This window comes from Asparagus officinalis, chromosome 2 (assembly GCF_001876935.1).
Source record: "Asparagus officinalis chromosome 2, Aspof.V1, whole genome shotgun sequence".
Classification (NCBI taxonomy): domain Eukaryota; kingdom Viridiplantae; phylum Streptophyta; class Magnoliopsida; order Asparagales; family Asparagaceae; genus Asparagus; species Asparagus officinalis.
The window spans coordinates 43,665,031-43,690,669 of record NC_033795.1 but is presented as its reverse complement, the minus strand read 5'-3'; the positions used below and the strand labels follow the sequence as shown (position 1 = coordinate 43,690,669).

The window sequence follows — 25,639 nt, the reverse complement described above, 5'->3', positions numbered from 1 at the left end:
GGAGGTGAAGTGAGATCCATATGTAAGCTGCTATCACGCTACCAACACTCCCTCAGCTTGGAAAGGTACTTATACCTCCTCCGTTTCTTGCAATATAGCAAAATGGGCAGTCACTATCACTTTGTAATGGATGAACAAAGAAATTCCCGAAAGCTCCAAGTGTTCGTCCCTCTTTTTATTTTTGGGTAGTATTTCTGCCAGTAGTTCCAATGGTATTTGTAGTGGGGGTGGGGTTGGGGGGGTGTAAAAAGTCTCGGCAAACATTCTAAAAGCAAACTCATTATTCAAATGTCACACCGCAATTTGTTCCTCACTTCAAAGATCAAAGTCCACCAAAATCATGTTTTATCATCTTGGACTTCGTTTATCCCTTTACAAAATGTCTCATTGCCTCCTGCGTCCAGACAGTAGGATTTCAGTATGGATATTTTCCCTAGTTTTTCTATAAGGAGCATCAATGATGGGTTTAATTTTATTTAAACTAGTGTGCAATATATGCATTGCAAGACTGCAAGTGATGCATGTTGCAAGTGATGCATGTTATGAAAACATATGAGATGGCCAACTACTATACACACGAACCTTTTCGATATCTAAGGAAAAGTAGAGGCTAACTACACATAATTATAAATATGCCATTTATTTAAGAGTCACTATTATCAACGTAGGTCTTCACAACAATCTTCATTGAGAAGCGGGAAAAAAAAATTGACATGTTCAATAAAAAGTGCAACTTGAACAAAAATATAAAAAGTCTAACAATCAAAATCTTCTAAAAAGTGACCACAATTGAAGATCTTGCGAAGTACTTTTTTTCTTTTTTGTTAGAAATATAACTAGGCAATTTAGACATAATACTTTTAATAATTTATCCCTCCTCACTTTTATCTTATCTCCTTTCTATTGTTCATGTCCTTTATCTCACTTGCCAATTTTCCATACATTTTTGCTTTAAAGTTATGTGCTTGAAATCCTCATCCTCATTGCCTTTTATTGGGTTGAATTCTCCCAGCTTGCAAATCCCTTGAGTAATTATTCTTCTTTCATTTCTCTATGTCCAATCTTCTTATGCAATTTTATCAAGAAAAGACTTTCTTTACGGTGACAGTTCATCATTTTCTGTTACATATGTTATAAATGCTCCTGCGTATATTTTTGGTTGTTTAGTTGTTTTTATTAAAATTTTTTTATAAAAAAATATTATTTTAAACATTGCAAACATAGTATTAATTTTGTGGGACAATTTCACATATCCCCCCCACCTCCCACCACACACACACACACAAAATGAAATTTGGGGGCTGTTGCACATAACCGTTTGGAACATTGTTTATCTTACAAATAGGCCTCCTGAAAATTACAGTGCCTCATAAGACACACCTAAACTTAAACCTTCTCCGACGGACCCCCACCTCCCCACCCAGTTTGTAATTTGTAAATAAGTAAAACATTCTCGAGAGGAAAATTTCTAAACTGTCATTATTTACCATTTAGGGGTAACACAACCCCTCCCTTAAATTTTGGCTTTTTCTCTCCAACGAAATTTTGGTTTGCAAATTACACGCAGGGGGAACTGGTGAGAAAAGTTCAAAGTTCGGCGGTTATGTGAGATAAACAAAGCTCAATGGGGTTATGTGCAACTACGCTACAATCTTTTGTTTGGTTTTATGGGCAAAGATGGACCTTTTTTTTTGGAAATGAGCCTGCTTCAGAGCAAACTCAGGATTATAGTTTATAGAGCTCTCTTGGATTTTTTTTTAAACTTCTATATGTAGAACTTCTAAAAATAAATTTGTGCAGAACAATATGCATAACACATGCTTTTTCTTTTTAATTTAGTGTCATCTTTAATTAACTCGAAAGGAAAATTTTTAAAATTTGTCATGTGTCATTTACCGGTAACATAATACCTTACCTTAAATTTTGCCATTTTCTCTTCAAGGAAATTTTGGTTTGCAAATTACATATAGGGGGATCTAGTGAGAAAAGTTCAAAGTCCACAGGGTTTTTTGAGGCACACCATAGTTATCGCATATGTTTTATATGCTCATACATTTTAGTGTGCCAATTTCTAGCAAGTTATAGCATTTCGTTATTATCTTGTCCAACGACATGCATGCATGCCTGTATTCATTAGTTATGCGTATACAATATATATCTTCATGATCAATACCAGATATTTCTGAACCTTTATTACATCCTGATTCATAAAAGTGAATAGATGCTTTCTTTTATGTTGCACTTAGCATTTCTTATCTAGAAAAAAGCAATTTAACTGTTCTCGTACATCGCATGCTCGTAAAGAGAAGGTTAAATAATATACAGGTTAATTCATAGGAAGCTACAATAGGCATTCAATAAACTATCATCAACAATGCAAACATATAAGGATAAATGCAATTCAATCACTGAATGCCCATTGTAGTTCCTATGGTGGTTTATTCAATCATTGTAACCGTTAGGACAGGTAGTATCCCCAACGGTTGGGCCCGTTGGGATAGAAAAACCACTCGTTGCTGCAAGTAGCGTTGGGACTGAAACGGTCCCAACGGGTGTAAACTCTACACTAACGGTTCCACCCGCTAGTATAAGTAAAAATATAATTAAATATTAAAAAAAATTAAATTATGAAAAAGGGCACCAACGGTTACAACCGTTGGTGCAACATTCTGCACCAACGGTTACAACCGTTGGTGCTGTTATTTGCACCAACAGTTGTAATCGTTGGTGAAAATATCGTGCACTAACAGTTTCAAAACTTGCATCGACGGTCCCAACCGTTGGTGCTTGTGTTTTTCCTTTTTTTCACTTTTACCTACAACGTTTACATATAACATTTCCCACAAAAATATATAATATACATGTTCACAACATATATATTCCCACGCATAAAATAAAAGATTCACTAGAATCAAAACACAACACCTTATAAAATTCAGATTGCACTAACATTCAATCATAACAATATCATAATTCCATAAGAACCGATGACCATACACATCTAATTTACCAAAAGCAGGACAAACCAAATTGTTAATTCAACTCCTCCAAATGGTAATTTCTTTACATTTGCTTTCTGACAAACATTTGATGAATGCTATTCCCTATGTTAAAAGTCAGGTCGTAATACAAAGGCATGGTGCAAAGGGAAAGTGATATTTCTAGCCGTCAAACCCAGGATCCTCTTTACACCAGATTATCTTCAAAATATTTATCTTTTATGACATTAGCCAGACATTTTAAGGTCAGACTAGAATCCTCTTAGGCTCTTATACTATATACATGTGTCCACTTACCAAGCATCCCTTCTAGAGAATCTAGAAACCTCGTCACAAAGCCATTTCCCTGTAACAAGTTTAACTTTATAATATTCAATACTAAGGACAGCCATTTCACTGTAACAAGTTTAACTTTATAATATTCAATACTAAGGACAGCAATTAGGTACCCCAATGTTTTTGTCTAAACTCATATAGAGAGATTTTAGATTCATTCGATAGATGAGAGATCATGGCACAAACACATACAACTCCCAAGCACCCTGATAATAAACACTTAAACAGCTGCATATCATGGAAATGAGTAGCTAATGGAGATGTTAGATCAAGCAAACCAAACCTAATTATATGTGATAAAGCATGATAAAGCAAAAAATGTCCTAAGGAAATTATACGGAAAAGTAGTTTACCAAAAACAGAAAATGAATCATGAAAATGTTAAGTTTCAGATTTTATCGGAGTTATAGTTCACAGAATTCAACCTGCATTGGCTAATCCTTTGTTTTCTTTTTCATTACAGAATTCCAAATCTAACCATCAGATTTTTCACATCCTTTCTTCTAAGACCATCTCCAACGCGACGCCATTTTGCCGCAAAGAGGGATTTTGCCGCTGCTCCGGAGCTCCAACGCAACGTCATTCTTACTTTTACCACAATTGTATAATTTAGACAAAATAAATTATTTTTTATGGCTAAAAATAATGCTAAAATTTAAAAGACATTATTATTAATTATAATATTAAAATCTAGACATACATAATATAAAACTTCATTAAAGAGCAATCATAATACATAATTCAAATATAAATTACATATCTGAAATACATAACATATAAAAACTGACACACATAATATAAAACTTCATTAAAATAAAACATAAAATACAAACTAAACATGGTGACGTTACTTAAGATGGACAAGCAACTCTCAATAATCTGGTAGATCGGGGCCAGAGTGTCCAATATCATTGAAATAATTGCCAAAATTAGAAGCAGACCCTTGTTCTTGTTGATTTCTTTTTTGTATTATTTTAATCTGTTGAGCTCGAACGTACTCACGCACGTTTGGATCAGCAATGGAATTCAAATCTTTCATTATAATTTTCCATTCATCTCTATCTTTTTTCATGGCTATCTTTTCTCGTTCGATATCAAATGCTACTTGCCTGTCCAAGCTCGCCTTGTCTAACCTGTCTATAAGTCGGTTATTGGAGGTCTCGATGGAGTCCACTACACTTGACTCATGATCATCATTTTTCCTTTTCAATTTGGCTTTTTTTTTTACCCCAATAGGTCGTTTAGATGGAGTAAATGATGACAGTCCAGGAGATGTTGATATAGGAGATTCTGGAGTGGGATTATCTGATTGTGACGAGTCAAAGTTCACACTTTGGGGTTGTCTTCGACCAACTTGTCTTGCTGTGGGGACATCATCTTTAAATTTTTTGAAAATTTTAACCATATTCCAGACATGATCAAATTTGAAACCTTTTTTGTACTTTGGTTCTTGCATAAATAACATCTTTGCGCGAGCTAACTGCAAATTTTAGTGAATATCAAGTTATGTATTTCAACAATAATAATAAATTTCAAAAGGTAATTAATAGAATATTTACAATATCTTCATCTGAAGCACCACTTGGATTCAGATTCTCTACTTGTCTCAAGCACGCATTTAATTTTCTTACTTCATTACTTATGATTTCCATTCGAGAACGAATTGATCGGCTCGTACGCACCTCAATATGCTGATCTCGAAGTTCATTGTATCTGTCCTCCACACAAGACCAAAATGCATCTCGAGACTGGTTTCTACCGATAATAGGGTCTTGAGAAATATCCAAGAATACTTGACAAAGGAGCACATCTTCAGTAACCGTGTATCCAGTTGATCGAACAGACATTTTTTTATAAAAAGCGGTAGGTTTGGAGATCAGAAATACTTTGAAGAAATACTTCGAATTGGGTGGCTTGAAGTAGAAACCGTGAATGTTATTTATAGCCAATCCAAATTTGTTTTTTTGTTTGAATTTGAATTTGAATTTGAATTTGCGGTTGGTTTGAATTTGTCGGTGGTCAACGATTTGAAATTGAATCGTTGTGTAAAAACTGGTCAGCTTTACACATTGTCCAACGTTGTCGGTGGGAATCATTTTTTGAAAACTGGTCAGCTTTACACATTGTCCAACGTTGTCGGTGGGAATCATTTTTTAAAAACTGGTCAGCTTTACACATTGTCCAACGTTGTCGGTGAGAATCATTTTTTGAAGACTGATCAGCTTTACACATTGTCCAACGTTGTCGGTGGGAATCATTTTTTCAAGACTTATCAGCTTTACACATTATCCAACGTTGTCGGTGGGAATCATTTTTTGAAGACTGATCAGCTTTACACATTGTCCAACGTTGTCAGTGGGAATCATTGTTTGGAAACTGATCAGCTTTACACATTGTCCAACGTATACACAGCTAAGAAAATTTGAATTTTGTGACAAATGCGTAACAGCTAAGCAAAGTTTACACATTGTTCAACGTATACAATTAAGCAAAGTTTTATAAATAGCATACTAGATAGGGTACATCCACACAATTATTCGTTGTTGTGTTAAAATTATTATTCTCCATTTCTGTATACTTCAGTCATTCTTTTCTTACTCCAAAAATGAATTTCGATGTTGGAGGCCCATCATATTTATCATCATCTTCATCTTCGGATGATGATAATTTTCTGTCCAATATCATTGCAGAGATTGATGAAACCGAAGAAGTAATTTGTGAGTACATCAACAACAACGTGATCATCGCTAACAATTTACGTCAACAAAACTACCAACCGATCCATGGTGTCTCGATTCCCGGTCATGCAGTGATCAACCGCGATCGAGAAACTGCACATCAGAATTTGGTCATAGATTACTTTGTCGATAATCCACGTTTTGGAGAAGATATGTTTCGTCGTCGATATCGGATGTCAAGAAGTTTGTTCCTTCGTATTGTTGATGCAGTGAAAGATCATGACCATTACTTCCAACAACAAAGTGATGGACTTGGTAGAATGAGATTATCACCGTTACAGAAAGTAACAACTATTTTTCGCATGTTGGCATACGGTCTACCAGCTGATGCTACGGACGAATACGTTAAAATAGGTGAGTCAACAGCAATTGAAAGTATGACAAAATTTTGTCGTGCTATGGTGGAGATATTCGCAGAGCGGTATCTACGAACACCTAACGCTAACGATATTGCTAGGCTACTCTATATTGGTAAAAAACGTGGTTTTCCAGGAATGTTAGGAAGTCTTGATTGTATGCATTGGAAATGGAAAAATTGTCCAACAGCATGGTCTGGACAATACGCAGGATGTAGTGGGTCACCAACTATTATCCTTGAAGCTGTGGCAAATTATGATATTTAGATATGGCATGCATATTTTGGTATGCCAGGCACCAATAATGATATCAATGTGCTGGAGTCATCTAGTCTTTTCTCTAACCTAGCTCAAGGTATTGCTCCTCCCGCTCACTATGTTATTCAAGGAAAAGAGTATAATATGGGTTATTATTTAGCTGATGGTATATATCCAAAATGGGCTACTATTGTACAAACAATCCAACAGCCACAAGGTAGGAAGAAAAAATATTTTTCCATGAAACAGGAAACATGTAGAAAAGATGTAGAACGTGCGTTCGGAGTTCTCCAATCACGAATTGCAATTGTGGCAGGATCAGCACGTTTTTGGAAAAACATGTATTACATGACATAATGACTACATGCATTATTATGCACAATATGATAATCGAGGATGAACGTGATCTTTATGCACCAATTCAAGAAGTGAGGGAAGCACCAACATCAGAAGTTGATATGGCAGCAGATGAAACTACAAGATTTACTCAATTTATGAGGATGAACGTGATCTTTATGCACCAATTCAAGAAGTGAGGGAAGCACCAACACCAGAAGTTGATATGACAGCAGATGAAACTACAAGATTTACTCAATTTATTGCACGTTACAGAAAAATCAAGGATAAAGATGCCCATATTGCGCTTCGTAATGCATTGATAGATCATCTATGGGAGGAATTAAAGATGCCCATATTGCGCTTCGTAATGCATTGATAGATCATCTATGGGAGGAATACACTAATTCAGATAGTTAAGATTAAGTGCATACTAAATTTGTAATTTTTATATTGTTGTTAATGTTTAATTATTTTCTTGTATTTTATTTTCTGTTGTGTTCTTGAATGTAATATTTTGGTAATATCAATAATAAAAATATAATATTTTAGCAATCAAGTTATTTTAATTAATAAAATAATATTTTATTGTTTTATTAGGTTAATTTTTTAAATAATAAATTATTTTGTTTGGAAAATATGTGAAAAAATAAAATTTGATATGTGGGGTTAATTGTTGAAATAGTTAAAAATATAGGGAATAAAAAATAATAATATAAAAGTAGATAAAAAGAAAGATACTGAGAATATTCAATATAAAAGTAGATAAAAAGAAAGATACTGAGAATATTCCTTTTTGGTGCAAAAAATGGTGCACTGGGTTGGAGATGAATTACTGTTAGATGTGACTTTTGCACCATTTTGGTGCGATGGGTTGGAGATGCCCTAAGAAACCTAAACTCCCAAATCAACATTTTAAAAAGAAAAAAAATCATTTTATTAAATTTATAGTCGCAGATCAATACAGCGAACTTAGCTGGTTGTAGTTACTAATCTTACAATAGCTAAATTGGAAAAAAGCAACATCGATGGACCATCATCAAGCAGAGATAATAACGAGTATAATCACAACAAAAAAACCAATAGAACCCACAACTTTGGACTGAGGTTGCAGCTGAGTTCCCCAAAATTGAACAGATCAACAGTCCATCAATCAAGCAAAATAGAACACGGTTTTCTCTCCATCAAAATAACATCAGAAAGGTAGGAAATAATATAGAGGAAAGAGAGATCACAGGTCTGAGAGGAGACGAGAGAGACGAGGTGACATCTCGCCGCCTCAAAGCTCGAAGCATCACCGAGGTGGCCATTCTTAGATCGAACTTTGATGTGAGGAGCGTGCGAAAGAAGCAGAGGTGGGGAGGTTTCTAGGGTTTTAAGAGCCGCATCGGACGACGGTGTCGTCAGTGAGTTCGATGGTAAAGGACGGTTCGAGCTTGGATTTCCTCATCGATTGGATTGGGGCAATCGCTCGCCCTATGTTCTGCGGAACCGGAAGAACCAGTTTAGTGGCGCCTCTAGTTTTGAGATCTCACCGAGGGTTGGGAGGAAAGAAATGACGGCGGCGGGAGAAGCTCGAGCCCTAGTTTCAGTACGTCGAGACGTGAAGAGGGTCGAGTAGTCTTCGCTCTCGGCCTTTGTGAGGGCGTCAACGATCCGGTTGAGCTTCTGGTCTGGGATTCGATGGCGGTGGTGCCGCCGGAGGCGGTGGAGAGGAGGCGGAGGAGGGGGCGGCGAGGGATTTTGGTGGTGAGAAGGGGCATTTGGGGAGCTGTGATTTGGGATTGGGGGGCGCTTTAGATGGAGAGGGAAATGAAAAAAAGAGCGGGAGAAATTAAAAGTAGGCGGGGAAAAAGGGGAGGGGCTTTCTTTGGCGACGCACTTGAATAATAAAGCGTCGGCAAAAGTTACTCTTTTGCGACGAAAAGTTTTGCGCGTCGCTAAAAGTAACATTTTTGCCGACGCTATATTACGTCGGCAAAAATGTTACTTTTAGTGACGCAAAACTATTCGTCGCTAAAAGCTACACATTTGCCGATGCTAATGTGCGTCGTCAAATGTATACTTTTTGCGATGAATATTTTTACGTCGCTAAAAGCTATATTTTTACCGACGAAAATAAAAAAACGTCGGTAAATCCATACACTTTTAACGACGCTAAGTTAAAACGTCGCAAATAATATACACTTTTAGCGACGCTAATTATAAACGTGGGGAAAAATATATGTTTTGCCGACGCTAACTAAAATCGTCGGGAAAAACATACTTTTTGGCGACGTATTTAACCATGCGTCGGGAATAAGCGTCAGGAAAATTGCAATTTGTTGTAGTGTATGTTAATTAAAAGTACAAGTCATGGCTGATTTAATCGAATATAATCAGCAAAAGCTTTGCGGATGTCCTCCTCGCTATAGCCTTCTTGTAAAGCTCCCTAAGACGCCCCCAGCATGCCCCCCAGCATGCCTCCCAATCGACTAGCAAGAAGGTTTTGTGTCGAAATATACTGATGAGAGCATTAAGTAGTAGATGTAGAACCCTAAGCATTCGGAGAATGATGAGCTAAAGTCAGTGAAGTAGTAGCAGGAACAACAGGTGGTGGACGAGTGGTATGAGAATCAATCTGTAAAATAATTCATGTAATAAATCGAATTCACACTTAAGTATATCCAAACATGAAAACTTAAGCTTAATAAACAAGCCTTTTGTTGTATGAATAATTTATGACATGCATTTGTAGTGTTGAAGCATTTGTGATATGAATGCGGCTAACTAAGTATATCCAAACATGAAAACTCAGTTTTTTTTTTTTTCAAAAGCGAGTTAAAGAGAAGGGAAAACTTGTTTATCATGCATATTTAAGAAAAGGATGTTACTACTTTCATATCTTCTTCTTAATAGAATTTCATGTTCGCTGTTATCTTATACACTTCAAATATATACTGGTGAAAAAAATCTTACATACTTGATGGAATCTAGGCAACAGGCTTCTCAATCACTAATCAATATCTTACATACTCTAATATATTTTCCTACAATCACTTGCATTACTGTATACAAGGCCTCTTGTAAAAGTACAACAAGCCCACATCACCTACTCATGTTTGCTTGCGATTAGTTCTTAAAAACAGAGGACTCGCTCATGTCATCACCCACCATTTTGTATAATTTGGCCTCTAGTGTGGTGTGGGGCCTACCGAGTTTTATTTTCAGTGCAATGCTATTCAGATTATAAACTTCCTACTAATTTTTTTTACAGAGTAAAATAACTATTTTTTTTGGATAAACAATCTTAATAAATCACACGTTGGGTTTGAGAACCGCGGGTGACTTGGATAGTTGGGATGTTCAAACGTGACTTCCCCGGTGTTAGTATCTATTTCCAGTGGCTTCACTATCCAAAAAGAAGAAGAAATAAAGTTCTCCCATTAGAATTGAAACATGTTACAAAACAATCGTAACAGTCGGTCAAGAAGTTTCAAAGAAATCAAGTGACCAACTTGCTTCCTTTTTTTTTTAAAGAAAATTGACCAAGTTACTAAACAGTAGTTGATCATTTTCAAAATGCATTATGCATGCTATCAGACTATTACAAATTGTATAAGATAATACCTATTAGATCAATTCTTACCAATAAGTAACGCATTGTTTGGGTTTGGGTGTCAAATTTCAGATTTTTAGTGGTTATTCAGTTGGATTAATTTAATGAGCCTTAGTTCACCCTAGCCAAGCTTACATTTGGAACTAGGGCTCGTGAGTCTTGTGTTGACTCAAATCAAACTCAAGAGGACGAGTGTTGTACAACCTTTACTCATTTGTGCCATAGTTATGAAAACTTAGTGAAAAAACAAAACCATAAATCGAATGAGCAACAGATAGCTTGTAATAGCTCCTCAAAAACCATTTGCATCAATTTGGCTTAGTGTTGGTGTATCTTTTTCTGCCAATAACATATTTAACCTTTCAGGAAGATGTCAAGCTCATGAGCGATCTAGGACTGGAAGCCTACAAATTTTCCATCTCTTGGTCAAGGCTTTTTCCGAGTATGGAACATCAATGTTTTCAGATACATCATGGATAAGATATCTAGATACGAAGTTGACATCATGAATTTTTTAATAAAGCCCATCATCACCATCATCATCATCAGTGTAACATGTTCCATAGGGTCCCATCTGATTTTGAAACCGTCACAACTTGCAATTCAGAAATTTTAATGGTGGAAATCCATGTTTTCGCTCTTTTTATCTAAATATCCTCTCTCCAATTTGATTAAAAACAAATTGGATCTACGTGTTGTGCTCTGTCAAATTCTGTCTCATTTGCCCCCAGTGCTTGCAAAGTGAAAAAAAGGAACAAAAATTTAGATCCTCACATTCGATTTCAGTAGCTGGTAATTTCGTAGCTATTTTCTACTTTTACACAAGAGAACAATTGTAAAAAGATTAGTAACACGGTGAAGAGTCGTCAAAATCTGTTAACTTATAGGTTTGATTAGTTAAGCGCGCACAAAAGAATCTGTATATATTGATAGGAAAGAGACATACTTTATAAATGTTGAGGTTGTAAGGGAATGAGATAATATTGATTTTTTTTGCATATGTACTAGTTGGGTAAGTCGTTCCATCTTGGACTTAAGATCACCCATCTCACGAAGGACATCAGGAGGAGTGACAAATATCGGAGTGGAGGAAGTCTTCAAATAATGTCTACTGAAACCATGACCCAAGTCTCTCTCATAACCGCCGTGATGCCCTCCATGTACCTCATCTAAAACTTTGGTCATCGCGGCAAACTTAGGTTCTTGGTCGACGCCTAATGATTTTTCCTTTTCTATCACATGGTCTTATATCACGTAAAGTATTCAAATGTAACTCAACAATATTATTATAAATATACTTAAGAAAATCATTTGAATTCGTTAAAAAATGAACACTTACGCAATACTCTTGAGTTTAGGTGTCAGGATATATACACGAATATGTGTCACCATTTGGATCCACTAATATCGCGTGGGTACTCAAATACTCCTTCAAGGCACTTGAGGAGCCACCTGATTCTTCGATTTGAGCTCTCTATAACTCAACAAAAAAAATATGTATAACATACCATATTATAAATAAAGAAATGCATTTTTTAAAACTCAAAGAATACTTTATACCACTCTCTATTTTGCTCGAACTATGCTCCTCGAGCCACCTGTATAGGTTTCTCGACCTCGCTTCTTAGATTCTCAATTCACCTTATTTCGTTTTGCCTCCGCCTACACATAAAAGTAAGAATTAGATTTCAATCTGATACTAAGTATATACTAGACATCATATTTATTGTTAAATATATACATGCTTGCTCTTAGAAGAATAAAATGAGCATAGGTCACCCCACCAATTTTCATCAATCCCTTCAAACACCTTTTCCTGGAAGAGAGCACGTCTCTTCTCTTATGGGGTAATCAACCATAGTTCATAGCACTCTGTCTTCACCTGATTCTGATTGCCTCGGACCCTCTCCTGCATATTTGTCTTTATGCCTCGGTAGATAATAGGAAGGTTGAGTGGATAATAAGGATCTTGGGGGCAAAAACTCATAATCTTTCTACATATTCAACAAAATTAATGTATTAGAGTAGATAGGTACCAAATGATACTAAATTATCTTGATTTTGCAAATTAAAAATGTCTCTAAACCTGAGCTTAGAGGAAGAAGTTTTCAAATGAACGCTCATGATGCGCACACCAGTTCAGATGAAGTGGAAAGTTCGTAAATTGACGGCTTTTCTGCCCAATATACTGCCCAAATCGCTCGGCATTAGAGACAATTATGTGAAACTCCTCATCAAAATGCAAAGGGAATGCCGGCTCATCTGTCTCGGTGCTAATCGATGGGCTTTATTCTTCCCTTGAGTCTTCTTACATGCCTGTGGTAGCCCTGCATCTAAAAAAATATGAAACAAGAAAGGATAGTAGAAAATAAAAAGGATATTAACAATAATAAAATCAAATAATATAGATATGTTAAGTTCTTGTAGCACGCTTCTCTGCACGTTTAGCAGCACGATTAGGACGATAGTTTCTCAAATGTAGAGGACGATCTGCTGATACGGATGCAGAGGCATCCTCTCCAACTATATAACAAAATGTAATAATATAAGTACCATCTGGATAAAATAATACAAAATACATTTGATATTAATGCATTAAAAAAAATATTTGACATTAATGCATTAAATAATACTCACCCATCAAGTGTACAAATGGTATGGAGTGTGTAGAGGTCGGCAAATCATGCTCCTCAGGCTGAGGTGCTATATTTTGAAAGAAAAAGGTCGGCAAATCATGCTCCTCAGGCTGAGGTGCTATATTTTGAAAGAAAACAATATAATATAAAAAAATGCAAACAAAACAAGAATCAAAATAAAAGTCTACTAACCTGCACGGGAAGATGCAAAATCTACCCTATAAGAAGACTCTGGAGTAATGTGATCCATCTCTATATCATCACTGCAGAAGGATGTAGAGGGAGGAACACTAGGGATAGATTTGGAATGACGAGCGCCTTCTAGCTCCCTCTGACGCTCCCTCGCTTGATGCAAGAGATTCTTAGGTGCCATTCGTCTAGTTTTGGACTTTGATGGTCCTTGACTAGACATCTTTGTCAACCCCTAAACAAGAGTAAATATATATATGAGATGCGTGCAATACATGTGTGTAAATTTCAAGATGATTTTCAATGATCATTACCTTTTTCATTTTTACATGTGTGTAAATATATATATGAAAATATTAACATATGGATATTTTCAATGATTATTACCTTTTTCTTTTAACAGACTCCTTAGAAGTTGTAGGAATATCTATAATGATTTCGTGATCGAAATCATTCCTAACCCATGAAACTCCATGCTCACACTCAACTCGAGATACATTTTGATCAATGTTGTCCTCTATGTCAACATCCGCGAATTGTGGTACATCGTAGGTATCTCTCGGCTTCTATCAACAAACAACAGTCCATCCTGAATGCTTCAAGCATTTTGAGTAATATACTTGAAATGCTTGTTCCGGGAATATATATGGTTCATCTTCAAACTCAAAAAGATTAGTGTTTATACTAGTCAATCCATATTCATCTTTCCAAGTCCTGTATGTGTCTCTCCATTTTCCATGTCCGGTTCTTGTATGATGCCAAACACACTTAAATATATATACTAGTTTGGATCGTCCCGGTTAGCGAATACCAAGTATTCTATCCAAATACCAATAGTAAATCATTCATTCATCTCCAATGGCCGCAATTCCACTATTCTGGGTAGTCGGAGATTATTCTATCTCATTGATTTCAAATTTGTAACCATTTATACCAAATTCTTTGTTGTTTTCGTCGAAAGTCGCCTTCATTATAACTTTAATCATTTACAACGAATTCAAATAACGAAAATAAAAATTACAACCCTCTTGAAAATAAACACAAGAATCGTTTATCGGCTCTTGCTTGCGTTCTTGGCCGGTGACGGGAACGTTAATATCCGTGGACTACCAAGCGATCAGATTAGATCCGGAGTTTTGTTGATTCGTGAAGGAATCAAGAAGCCGAAACAATTATCTCGGCAACAACGAGATAATCACTCTTCTCGAGATTACCGCAACGAGGTAATCTCAAGGGAAGAACACGGGAACTGTAGATCTGACGAACTCTTCTTTTTCGTGCTGACAAACTCGCTCTGATCTCCTCCTCTCTTCTAAAATTCGTGCTCCTTCAGTCTTCAGTCCGGCAAGGCTTCACCAACGTTCGAGAATTCTAGATCTAAAAAAATGAAGGCCCTGGGGCAGTGTTTATAGGCTTCGGGAGCCCTGTTTTCGTATAAGAACGGCCGATTCCCTCTTATCCTCAGTTGTAACCACTTAATCATATTCATGGGTGACATTTTATCAGTTGGAGCAAATCCAGTTGGTTAACGGTTGAAAAACCGCAAAAAACTGTCAAATCTAATTTTCGGGTCTGCAGACACCCGTGGGTGTCTTGGCGTGGACGAGACACTTGTGAGTTTCTCGGCCAAGCCGAGACACCAAGGGGGGTCTCGGGTTGGCCGAGACATCAAAGAGGTGTCTTGACTTTGGCTTAAGGCTCGGTCCATGCGTTCTGTCTGTTTTCGCTGTATTTTTATCATCTGAACTCGGAATCGCGCAATCCAGAATGCGTCGGAAAGCCAACGAGGAGATCTACAAGCTTCTATGATTGAATCATTTGTGGAGTAAATGAGACACGAGGGGTTCTTTGTCTTTCGTAAGCGACGTGCAGCTCCCGGTTCTTTCGTGTTTCCGTTATTCCGAAATTCTGTTACTTCGCATGGTCCGTCAACTCACTTTATGCATTTGTCATCATCAAATGAGCTTCTATGACTCGAATAACAATGTTTATCATCTTCTCTCTGTCTTGAGCCGCGTACGAGGGCCTATAGGTAATTTTTGATGCCTACAGATACCCCCTCCAAAGTGTTTCAATCTCGTTTCTTTTATAGATGAGCCTGAAATACTTTGGATATGATCAGTCCAACCTTTAGTCGGTGTAAAAAACCTGTAGTTAGCTTTGATTCTTGACTCCTTTGATTTTCAATCTATTCGATATTTTGACGAATAGCTGAAGTTCTCCCGGCATTGCGTTTATCGTTTGGCCGTCGTCGAAGTCTTGAATCAAAACTGGTAAGTTGATTTTGGTTTGTGTCGTCAAGTTGACTTTGAACTGACCATCTCCATCACAATATATTGACTTGCGTTGACCTTCATCACAACGCGTTGACTGGCGTTGACGTAGGGTTACATGTTGACCGGCATTGACTTTCATCGCAACGCGTTGACTTTCATCGCAACACGTTGACTTTTATCGTAATGCGTTGATTGACGTTGACCTAGGGTTACGCGTTGACTGATGTTAACCTAGAGTTTTGGATCGCCCGATGTTGACTTTTTATTGTAACGCATTGACTGGGGTTGACCTAGGGTTACGCGTTGACCGGCGTTAACTTAGGGTTTTGGATTGCCTAACGTTGATGTTTTCATCGCAACGTGTTGACTGGCATTGACCTAGGGTTATGCGTTGACCGACGTTAACCTAAGGTTTTGGATCGTCCGGCGTTGACTTTTTCATCGCAACGCGTTGTAGGGTGAATATTTGATTTCCCGAAAAAGGGAGTTTCGTTTGTATTTATAAGAAAGCTTATTACAAACTAATGATCAAATAGTTACAACAGAAGCAGAGGGAAGGCCCTCTTTGTTTTGTGTGGGGACTTTTAGGTGGCTACAGGATGCTTCGCTCGATGCTCGTGTCGAGTCTGCTTCCCTTGGACCGTTCGAATGAGGTTGCTGGAGAGCTTCAGTTCGCAGTAGAAGCTCAACTTGAGAGAGTTCGGGTCTGTTTAGTTCGCCGGCGATCGGAGCTCGGAACTAAGCAGTGGTGCTGCAATGCAAAAAGGTTGTGCAGAGAGCTTGGTCTCAATTCTTTTCTCTAAGTTTTGCGACCCCTCCTCCAGTGTGCCGGAAGGGGCTTTTAAATGGGAGAAGGACAACTTGACTCCTCCTTGAATTGTGGGATGTGACCACATCTTCTTCAGAGACGTCTAGCTGTTCCTCGAAACCATCTACGGTCATTCCAGGGATTGTGCTTTATGTCCTGTCACCTACGATGGGAAGGCCCATTCTTGTATGTGAGGCAACAAACGACTACTATCCGAGTGGATTTGACCAGCATTAATGGACCGCATTTATGAGTCCGCAGATCGATGAGGCGTCTGTCCGATCACCAGTACTGTGCGTGACCGCCCGGCGTGCCTTGAGCACGACGCTTTCTCCTTTCCGGTCAGGAGAGGCGGTGAAGTAGGTGTACAGTACTCGAGTGAGTCTAGCCAGCTTGCCGAGTGCCGGCGGACCCAGCTCCAGACTCAGACAGCCGAGGTGAGTCGCATTTATGAATGCTCAGGTTGACTCGACACCTGTCCAGCTCCTTCGCGCTGTGCGCACTGTGGGCGGCCGTTTTGACGGCCCTGGGGTACTGTGCTCTCTCTCCCTTTGGGTCGAGAGAGGTGGGAAGGCCCACCTCAGCACGTGGGGTAGTGGATACCCAGCTGTACTGACGGTTTTGGGGCTTGCTGGCGGATTCGACTCCGAACTCGGGCAGGCGAGTTGAGCGAAGAGCAAATTTCCGCCATCCTGATCGCTCCTGACTCATGCTGGCGAGTCGACCGTTAGGCGAACCTGGATTTGAGCACAGTCGACGTCTACGCGGTTTAGGTCCGTGTCAGAGAACTGGGCGTGCGAACTCTTCTCGTAGACAAATTCCCTGTAGACCCATAGAGGTATTTTTTACCGTCTACAAGACCCCCTTCAAAGTTTTCGGACCTAAACTGGCTTGCGTGTGGTCTGGAACACTTTGAATGAAGAAACTGTTGGCGAAGCAAGTGCCTTCGATTTCTCTTAGGATTTTTAGCAAACCCTCAGCTATCAACGGGTTTGATGTGCCTTTACCGATTACCGTTTGAATCGGGCTAGCCATACTATTCTCCTCAGTATGATGAGTTGTCGAACAGTTTCTCTTAGGCTTAATGCTAAGATTTCTGCTCTAACCCTTAGCCATCTGGGGCGTGGGTTTCAACCGTTTAAGCAAGGTCATTCTTTTGGCTTTGTTCGTAATTTTACCTTTGAGGGCGAATGCATCGTCAAGGCGAAATTAATTTTTGAGAGCCAATTCTCGCGCGACTCGTGGGGTTATGCCCAGTATTTGCAGGCGAAACCCTTCCTTTTGTAGGCGGAACCGGATCTGACGAGAGATGAGCCACGCGTCTGCTGACAGAGCCTCGTGCTTCCCAGCTAAGACATTGGATCGTGGCGATCGTGACTTGACAGCACGATCCTCGTGCGTTTCGCCCTGCGACGTATCGTGGCCGTGGTTCTCGGACTCAACCGTTGGATTCAACCGCCAGTCTTGGTTCCTTCGATGTACTGAGGGTGATCTGGACCGTCGAATTTAATCGTGGCCACGTTTCTTGTTCGTTAGGGTTTTCGCCTTTCGAGGGCAGTCGTGGTCACGTGGGCAACTCCGCCCTTCTAAATCAGCCGTTTTCCTCCATTGGGATTTACCGTGCTTTCAAATCTCGAAAGGGAACATCCAAGGAAAGAATTCCCGCTTCCTCTTACAATGGCTCCGAAATCTAAGAGGTGCAAAGTGAGGGGTGCAGGTCCCGGACGTTACTCCGACCGTCTCTCTGCCGGCATGCCTGCTGGTGCTCTGGAGTCGTGCCCAGGTACGTTGATGGATTCGTTGGGCGATCCCTTGCAGGCCTTAGGCGTCGGATTTAGGGAGATGAGTGTTGCTTATTTCCCCGATTTGGGGCAAAGTTTGCCCTATTTTGCCTTTAGAGGATGAGTACTGTCCCCGCGGGCGAATTCTCCAGTGGGGAGGAGACGAACCCCTTTTTCGTAAGGCGAGTTCGGCCCTTCCCATTAGAGGGGAGTGTAGTCCGTAGGGACAGACCTCGTTCGAAGTGGGTTCCCCCTTTCGATAGGCGATTTCGCCTTCCTATGTTCGATGGGCGATTTCACCTCTACAGCGGATTTTGTCTCAATTGACTTTCTATTTCTTGTTGCAGCGACCTTCCCTGATGAGGCTTTCCCGGAGGGTGTGGCCGTTGGCCACGTCGGGGCTAAGAGCTACACGGCCCCTTCTCGTTTTCCCTCGTTGGCTCCAGTACCCTTGTTCACTGCTGATAAGCTGCATGGTCTGGTACAGAGGGTCACGGATGGTCATCACTTGACCCTGCGCGAGCTGACGACCAATGCGGCGCTGACAGATGAGGCCAGGGCAGAGCTGCCGAAACCTCAATTTCTGTTCGGCGACTCCATGACCGACCCTTCTGCCCTGTTGCTCAAAGAGAGCCGGTGGTTCCGCACGGTAGAGGGGACCCATTATTACCTCCCCAGCATGCCGAGAGGGTTTTCGATTGTTGAGCTGCGGTCCCTCGCGATTCCTCGGACGATGAACTGGGATTTGACCCCCACTCAGGACGGGGTCACTTGTGGCGTCTTTACGGGTTCTACGGCTGGGGATGGAGTGGAGAGCTCATGTAAGCGCGTGACGGGTCTGCGCCCTGGCTTAGTGTCTGCTGAACCGCCCGTGGGGGAATCGACAGCGGTGGCGGAGACTTTCCGTCACCGCTTCTTCCGAGTCGGTGGAAGCTTTCCCCCGAAGGACTTTAGAGCCCCGGGGTGGGTTTACTCTGCACCTGGCAGTGACACGTGGTGGTCCAAGATCACCGACTATGTTTTGGCCGAGAATGCTGACCTCAAAGGCACAGAGCTGTATGTGGCCCTCGAAGCCACTCGACATGGCCTGCGGATCAACGCTTCTCAATTCCATAGCATTCTGGAATTGTATTGTGCGGAAAGCGGCACGTTTTTCACTCCCAATGGTGAGCTTGGTATCACCCCCTTCGAGATGCACGACGTGTCAGGGCTACCTCTGGGAGACTTCCCTTATGAGGAATACGTCCCTGATCAAGCTGAGATCGATCAGCTGTCAGACAATTCCCCTCTGGCGGTTGAAACTCTGTGGGAGTTACTCTGTCACTTCCACATATGCCTCAGTACCTTAGGGGCCTCCGATCATAAGGGGAAAAAGAAGAAGACCCCTGGGATCAGCCACAAGAATTGGGCTGATTATCTGTTCCCTGGGAACGATGTCAAGGGGAAGCCCGCTCTCCCGTTAGGCGCGTGCGACCAGCCCGAAGTGGAGGCGAGGACAGCTAGAGAAGGAAGCACCCTCACTCTTGACCACGACGAGGGCGGGTTTAAGGCTGGTACGGTCCTTCACTCATTCCATCATCAGGCGAAATTTCTCATTTCGGGGAAAGCGCTGCTCGCGGGGTACCTCATGTTATGGCTAAAGAGGTGCGTAATCCCCACTCACTCTTTCGAGGCTCTTCCTGTGGAGGTCGTGTATCCGGCGGTTTGCCTGGCTCACGGGAAGTCTTATTCCCTGGTATCGGCGACGATAGCGTGCATCCATCGGGGGCTCCGTACTCTGACGAGCCAATTCTGCCGTGTGTCGGTCCTCGACGAGGGGGAAGGAGAAGTTATCAGAACCCCCAATCCTAGGGTGGGTCTGCCGTACACATACTTGATGGCGTGGTTCGTATACCACTGCGAATGTTTGATGAGTGCCCCGGCGGCGCTTCAGGGCGACAAGTTTGTCCCCTTCGTCCAGCGTTTGGAGAGGTGCTCCTGGAAGTGCAAGGACATCCCCGATACGAGGAAGACGCTCTCCCACTTCGGGCACTATAATTTTCGTCGATCTTTTCCTTACTTCAGCGGGGGTGGATATGGAGAATCTCTCAGGGACGCGCCGACGGCGGATCACCACACAGTCCTTACCCGTGGGGCCTTTCGCTGGTTGGTGGACATTCGACCGGGGTATCACGTTCTGAGAACAGGCTCCACATGCTATCTCGAGCCATACATCCCTTGCAGGTTTGCCCGCCAGTTTGGGTATGATCAATTGTATGTGGGCAACGTCAACCCTCGCCTACACTTTGAAGGAGGACTGGTTGACGGCGCTCGGGGGTGGTTCTGGACCCATGCTGGAGGTACTCAAGCTCGTTTTGAGCTGCCTGCGAAGGACCGCGATTTACACCACACGCTCTTGTACTGTCGGTGGTATCGGGGTGCTAGTGCTGACCCTGCCAACTTCTGGTTCCAAAGCTCATGTCTGGCGGAACGCGATCGTCCCATCAGGGGCTCTCTCCGTTCTTCAAAGAGAAGGGGCCACCAAACTGCCAGGGAGTTGTTCTCGGAGGATCCCGTGGAGGACGATGAGGGCTTCGATGCTGGTGGTGAATCCGAGGCTCCCGATATTCGAGCTCCAGTCCAGAGTCCGACAATCGGACAAATGGGGGCGCCTCTGCTATCCCCGAGTAGCTCGCTTCTCTCGAAGCGTCAGCGGGAGGCAGTGGCTGAGAGTTCCCGAGCGGGAGCGGCTAAGAAGGTCCGTCGTGATGTGATGGAGGAAACCGTCCGAGCGACGGAAGGTCAGGATGATGTTCCCCAGGTGGGTATCCCCGGAGCGGCGACGTCTGGAGTCGTATTGCCCGTAGGGGAGGCTGGAGACGAGGAGGGGCCCACCGGCTCAGGTAAGCGTGTGTTTTAGCATTACTTTTCCTTTCGTACCTGATCGTTAGTAGGGTCCCTCTGTTAACCTCTTTCCGTGTATTTGTAGTTGACCCTAACCGTGAAGTCGCAGGTGAGGAGGATCCTCACTCTTGGGCGAATCGCTCATCTGAGGAGGCGGGCGAATCTGAGGAGGATGACAATGTCTCGGTTCACGAGGCATTGTCCAGTGAGGAAGAGGATTTGGCGCTTGAGGACGCGCCTGGCCAAATAGGGGGATCTCCTGCTCCTGCGGAAGCGTCGGCTGGGGGTCGTTCATCGGCGCGAGAGTCTCCGCTTCAACGGGAGGCCCCCTCGGCGGCGGCCGTTGACGTTGTGACCAATGCACCGAGGGCGTCATTGGTCGCACCGGCTCCGGTGGTGCCCGTTACCACTCCTACGGTTATGGCTATAGGTACCTCGACCATGGTTTCATCCACGGCGGAGGAGGCCGCCCTCTCTCCCTTGGAACGCTGGCGAAAAACGCAGGTGGAGCGAGCTCTGGCGAATTTCGAAGATACTTTGGCCCACTGCACCCGGCTGGTCTTGGAGGAGAATTGCCCCTTCGAAGAATTCAGGGAAGTTCTTGAACACGATGCGTCCTTCTTGCGTAAGAGGCTCGGCGCCGCCGCGGCGAGGCCCTATTTGGCGCTCCCGCGGCGAGGCCCTATTTTCAGCGTCTGAACGAAGTAGAGGGGGCTGTTCGACAGCTGCTAGCTCTTCGTGCAGAGAGTTCCACTCTTGTTGATCTCGCCTCCCGCGAAGTTCGAGTGGCCATGGCAGATCATGATCGCCGCCTGAATGAGAACATGACGCTAGAGTTGAAGTTGTCAGCAGAGTCGGAGCAGGTCAGAGCCGAGGATGCACAAGTGGCCCGCGAGGAAGAAACGGTCGATAATCAGTTCTCCCGACTTTCCTTCGAAGTAGAGAGGCTGAAACAGGTTGTAGCCGAAGCACAGGCCGCCCTGGCCGTTCAAGAGAAGGCTCGCGATCACGTGGCAAAGGAGTTGGAGGGCGTAAAGTCTCGCCGGCGATTGACCGCTGGCTCCGTTGCAGAGAAGGATCGAGCTCTCAAGGATGTCAGGGAGGTTATTCAGGACTTGATCTCCTGCACGGAGGAAGATATTCGTCGAGAGGTCCTGAGGAGGCTTGAGCTTCGCCATGCTGAAGAAATTCGTGGGGCGGAACTGAAGTTGAAATCCCTGTAGTTCGCCTTTAGTTTTCTGCTTGTAATAGGACTTCTTTCTCATGAATGAAATTGTCCCTTTTGTTTCTTGGCTTATTGTCATTTACGTGTGTGCTCCATTTTCGTAATCATGCATTGGTCAGAATTTGGTCGTAAGAGAACCTCAACTATAGAGGAATTCTTGTTGGCGAATTTCGGCTGCAAGTCTACTTCAACTGCGGGCGAATTTTGTTCGCGGGCGGATTCGCAGGAGCTAACGGCGAAGCCTGGCTCTGATCGGGTTCCGATTTCAGTGGGCCGCGTGTTAATCCACGTGTACGTCAGTTAAGGGGACGTGGGCTAGCCGTTTCGCATTTAATGCGAAGTAGTGGGCCTCTTCGTCTCTCGCGCCCGATTCGGGCCGTCGTTGCAGATCGTGGTCACGAACCGTTAGATCTCGTCCGTCCAGATAAGATCCGATCTGTTCGGCCTTACCCTTCAACTGTTCCAGCCTTGAACGGTCTAATCGAGTCTCGAGTAACCGCCTAGGACTCTTAGGTATTTAATGCCCCTATCCTCTGTTAAGAGGATCTACAGGTCTCCCCGGAGTGGACCCGACTTTCTTCTTCCTCATACCCCCAATGGCGCCGAAGGTGAAGAGGGTTGTTTCCAAGAAAAGGAAAGAATCTGGTTCTTCGGGTGCTGCTGAAGGTATCTCCTTGCTTCAACTTGTGTAAGTTTAGTAGGTGTTCCTCCCCCAACTGTTCCCTGTATCGCTTGTTGCGTCTTACAGGTCGAGAGGAGGCGCCGGCTGCCGAGGAGCATGCGGCCGATCCCATTCTGATTTCGGACGACGAATCTGAAGGCCGTGCGAACTCCGCTGCTCCGGATCCCGCTCCCCAGCCGGGAGCCGAACCTTGCCTCGAAATTCCTCCCATCACGACGCTTGCTCCGGGCCAGAGGTCTGTTCCCTCCGAGTCTCAACCGTGGCAGGCCCGTATTGAAGAGTTCGAAGGTGCTGTAAGGCAGGCAATTTCCCTCGTCGAACTCGGTATGGGTAGCTTTGACAGCTTCAGGCAGTCCCTCTATGATCGCGTGGCCGATTTACGGCGATCAGGTGAAAACCGTCTCGCTACCCGTTGCGTGCGTGAACTCCGTCTCTTGGAGCCACGCATGATGGTGCTAGAGGACTTGCTACGGGGAGGTCCGGAGGCTAAAATGGCATCCTGTCTAGCTCACTTCGGGCGTCAGGAAGCCCTGGAACAGGAAACCCGCTCCAAGGAGATAGCGGATTTGGAGTCTGCGGCTAACTTTTGGGTGAGCCAACAACGTTTGCTAGAGGAGCAAGTCATTGACCTCAACCATACCATGGCTCGCCTGAGGGCCGAGTTAGGGCAGGCGGAGGCGAAGTGGAAGGCGCTCCAATCTGACGTGGTCAAGGTTAATGAGAACGCTGAGGCAGAGACTCGACGCCTGCTAGCTTTGCGCCAAGCAGATGCTGCCGCTGCGTCGAACCGCGAGGACCGGATCCGGAAGGCTGCTGAAAACAAGGCTCGGGAAGACCACGCGAGCCAGGTTGAGGCGGTCAAAGAGGAGATTTCCACCTTCAGCGTGTTCGACTGAGACTTCTGCCTCAGGACCGTATTGGGATATTTTGCTTGCTTGCTTTTTACATTTTGGGACTATGCCATGACTCTTAAAGTCATAACTTTGTTCAAATGTATTGTCTTGAAACGCTGGGTGTATGTTTTGCTTCTTTGAACATGTTATTATGACTTTCGCAATTTGCAGAAAACATAACTTTGTTCAAATGTACTGTCTTAAAGTATCAATGAGGTTTTGTGTCCGCTCATTGCTTGTGTATTGGCGAGATTTAATTTGTTTTCAGGCGAGATTTTGATCGCGGCGAGTTCCGCCTGGAAGCTAAACTCAGCTGTTGGCGAGTTCAAGCAGATGAGTAACCTCTTTTGCTGGCGAGTTTCGCTTGGAAACGCAACCCAACGGCTGGCGAGTTTATGCTGTGTGCGAGACCCGTATGATGGTGGGCTTGTGTTGAAAACCCGACCCGATTCGCCTGGCGAGTTTGAATTGTAGGCGAAAACTCGAGCAGTTAGCGAGTTGATCCAATAGTCGGGGATCCGACTGCGGGCGAAACTTGTGCCACGTGTCGGTCGGCGGGCCCAAGTGCTTGCCAGCCAAGACTCTGCAGGCGCATTAATGCCCATTTATGGTGAAGCGACCGGTCGCTTCGCCTCTCGTGCCCAATCCGATCTGTCGGTTCGGGGTTTCGAGAGCAGCCTTTAATGGCGTCGAGTTCGAAGCGTCGCAGGGCGTTTGGACCGCTTGATCGCTTGGGGTGATGAATCTCCACCGTTAAATTTTTCGGAATATATACTTGCACTTGCTCTTCTCCAGCAGAGTCCCTACCGCTTCGAGAGAAATCCGCTAGGAAGAGATCTCTGCGAAAAAGAACTCTCTCTCTCATGGCTTCCTCTTCTAATGATAGTGGTGCGGAGGGTGTCGGTTCTTCCTCCACCGTCGTCGACGTTGGTGCTCCGGCTGCCGTCCCCGCGATTCCGGACCCCTTGGCTCATCCCGCCTTCGTGCCCCTCCAGGAATTGGTGGGCTTGGTGCACGGGGTTGCCATCTCAGTCAGCGTTGGCGACGGACGTTACTACGACGCGCTCCCTCATGTGGAAGCGTGTTTGGAGGCGGTTCGCCGTGCGGGTGATGCCTCGCTCACACGGCGATGTGAGCGGGAGCTTGAGCGCATTGAGGGGTGGATGTACCGCCTCGAAGAATTGGCCAACGAAGATTCCTCTGATGAGCCGCCGCCCCCTTCTTTGTGTCATCTACTCGAGCGCAAAGAGCGAGCGAAAAGGATTCAGGCGAAAGAGGCCGAGCTCCAACGTCTGCGGAAGCGTCAACAAGCGGTGCTGGACCGGATGGATGCCTATCTGGACAGGGCCTTCTTCGAGGACGCTGGCTCCCTCCGCGGCGAGGCGAAGTTACGGGAGCGCCAGCTTACGGTGAGGAGGCTCGGCGAAGCTGCCGCGGCGGTGGACCAGGAGCTCCAGCTCCTTCGCCAAGAGGAAGAAGCCAGCGAGGCGGAGTTGGCCCGGCGGCAACCGGAGCGGAAGGAGAAGGCGAGGATCCAGCGGGCTGCGGAACGTGCGAAGCTCAAAGTGAAGATCGGCTCGTTCAGCCTGCTGAGATTCCTGTGAGGCTGCTATCTAAGTCTTCTTCGCCTTCCTCTTCTTTTTTT

At 43.5% G+C, this 25,639-nt stretch overlaps 2 protein-coding genes across 2 annotated transcripts; one reads left to right on the top strand and one right to left on the bottom strand.

Annotated features, from left to right (window-relative positions):
- LOC109831125 (glutathione S-transferase T3-like) lies at positions 4,207-5,182 on the bottom strand. Its single transcript, XM_020398464.1, has 2 exons — positions 4,895-5,182; positions 4,207-4,815 (listed from the first exon to the last, which is right to left on the bottom strand). Exons 1-2 carry the CDS (start codon positions 5,180-5,182, stop codon positions 4,207-4,209), a joined length of 897 nt encoding a protein of 298 aa, XP_020254053.1.
- On the top strand, positions 5,941-7,044 carry LOC109831124. Its single transcript, XM_020398463.1, has 2 exons — positions 5,941-6,643; positions 6,725-7,044. Exons 1-2 carry the CDS (start codon positions 5,941-5,943, stop codon positions 7,042-7,044), a joined length of 1,023 nt encoding a protein of 340 aa, XP_020254052.1.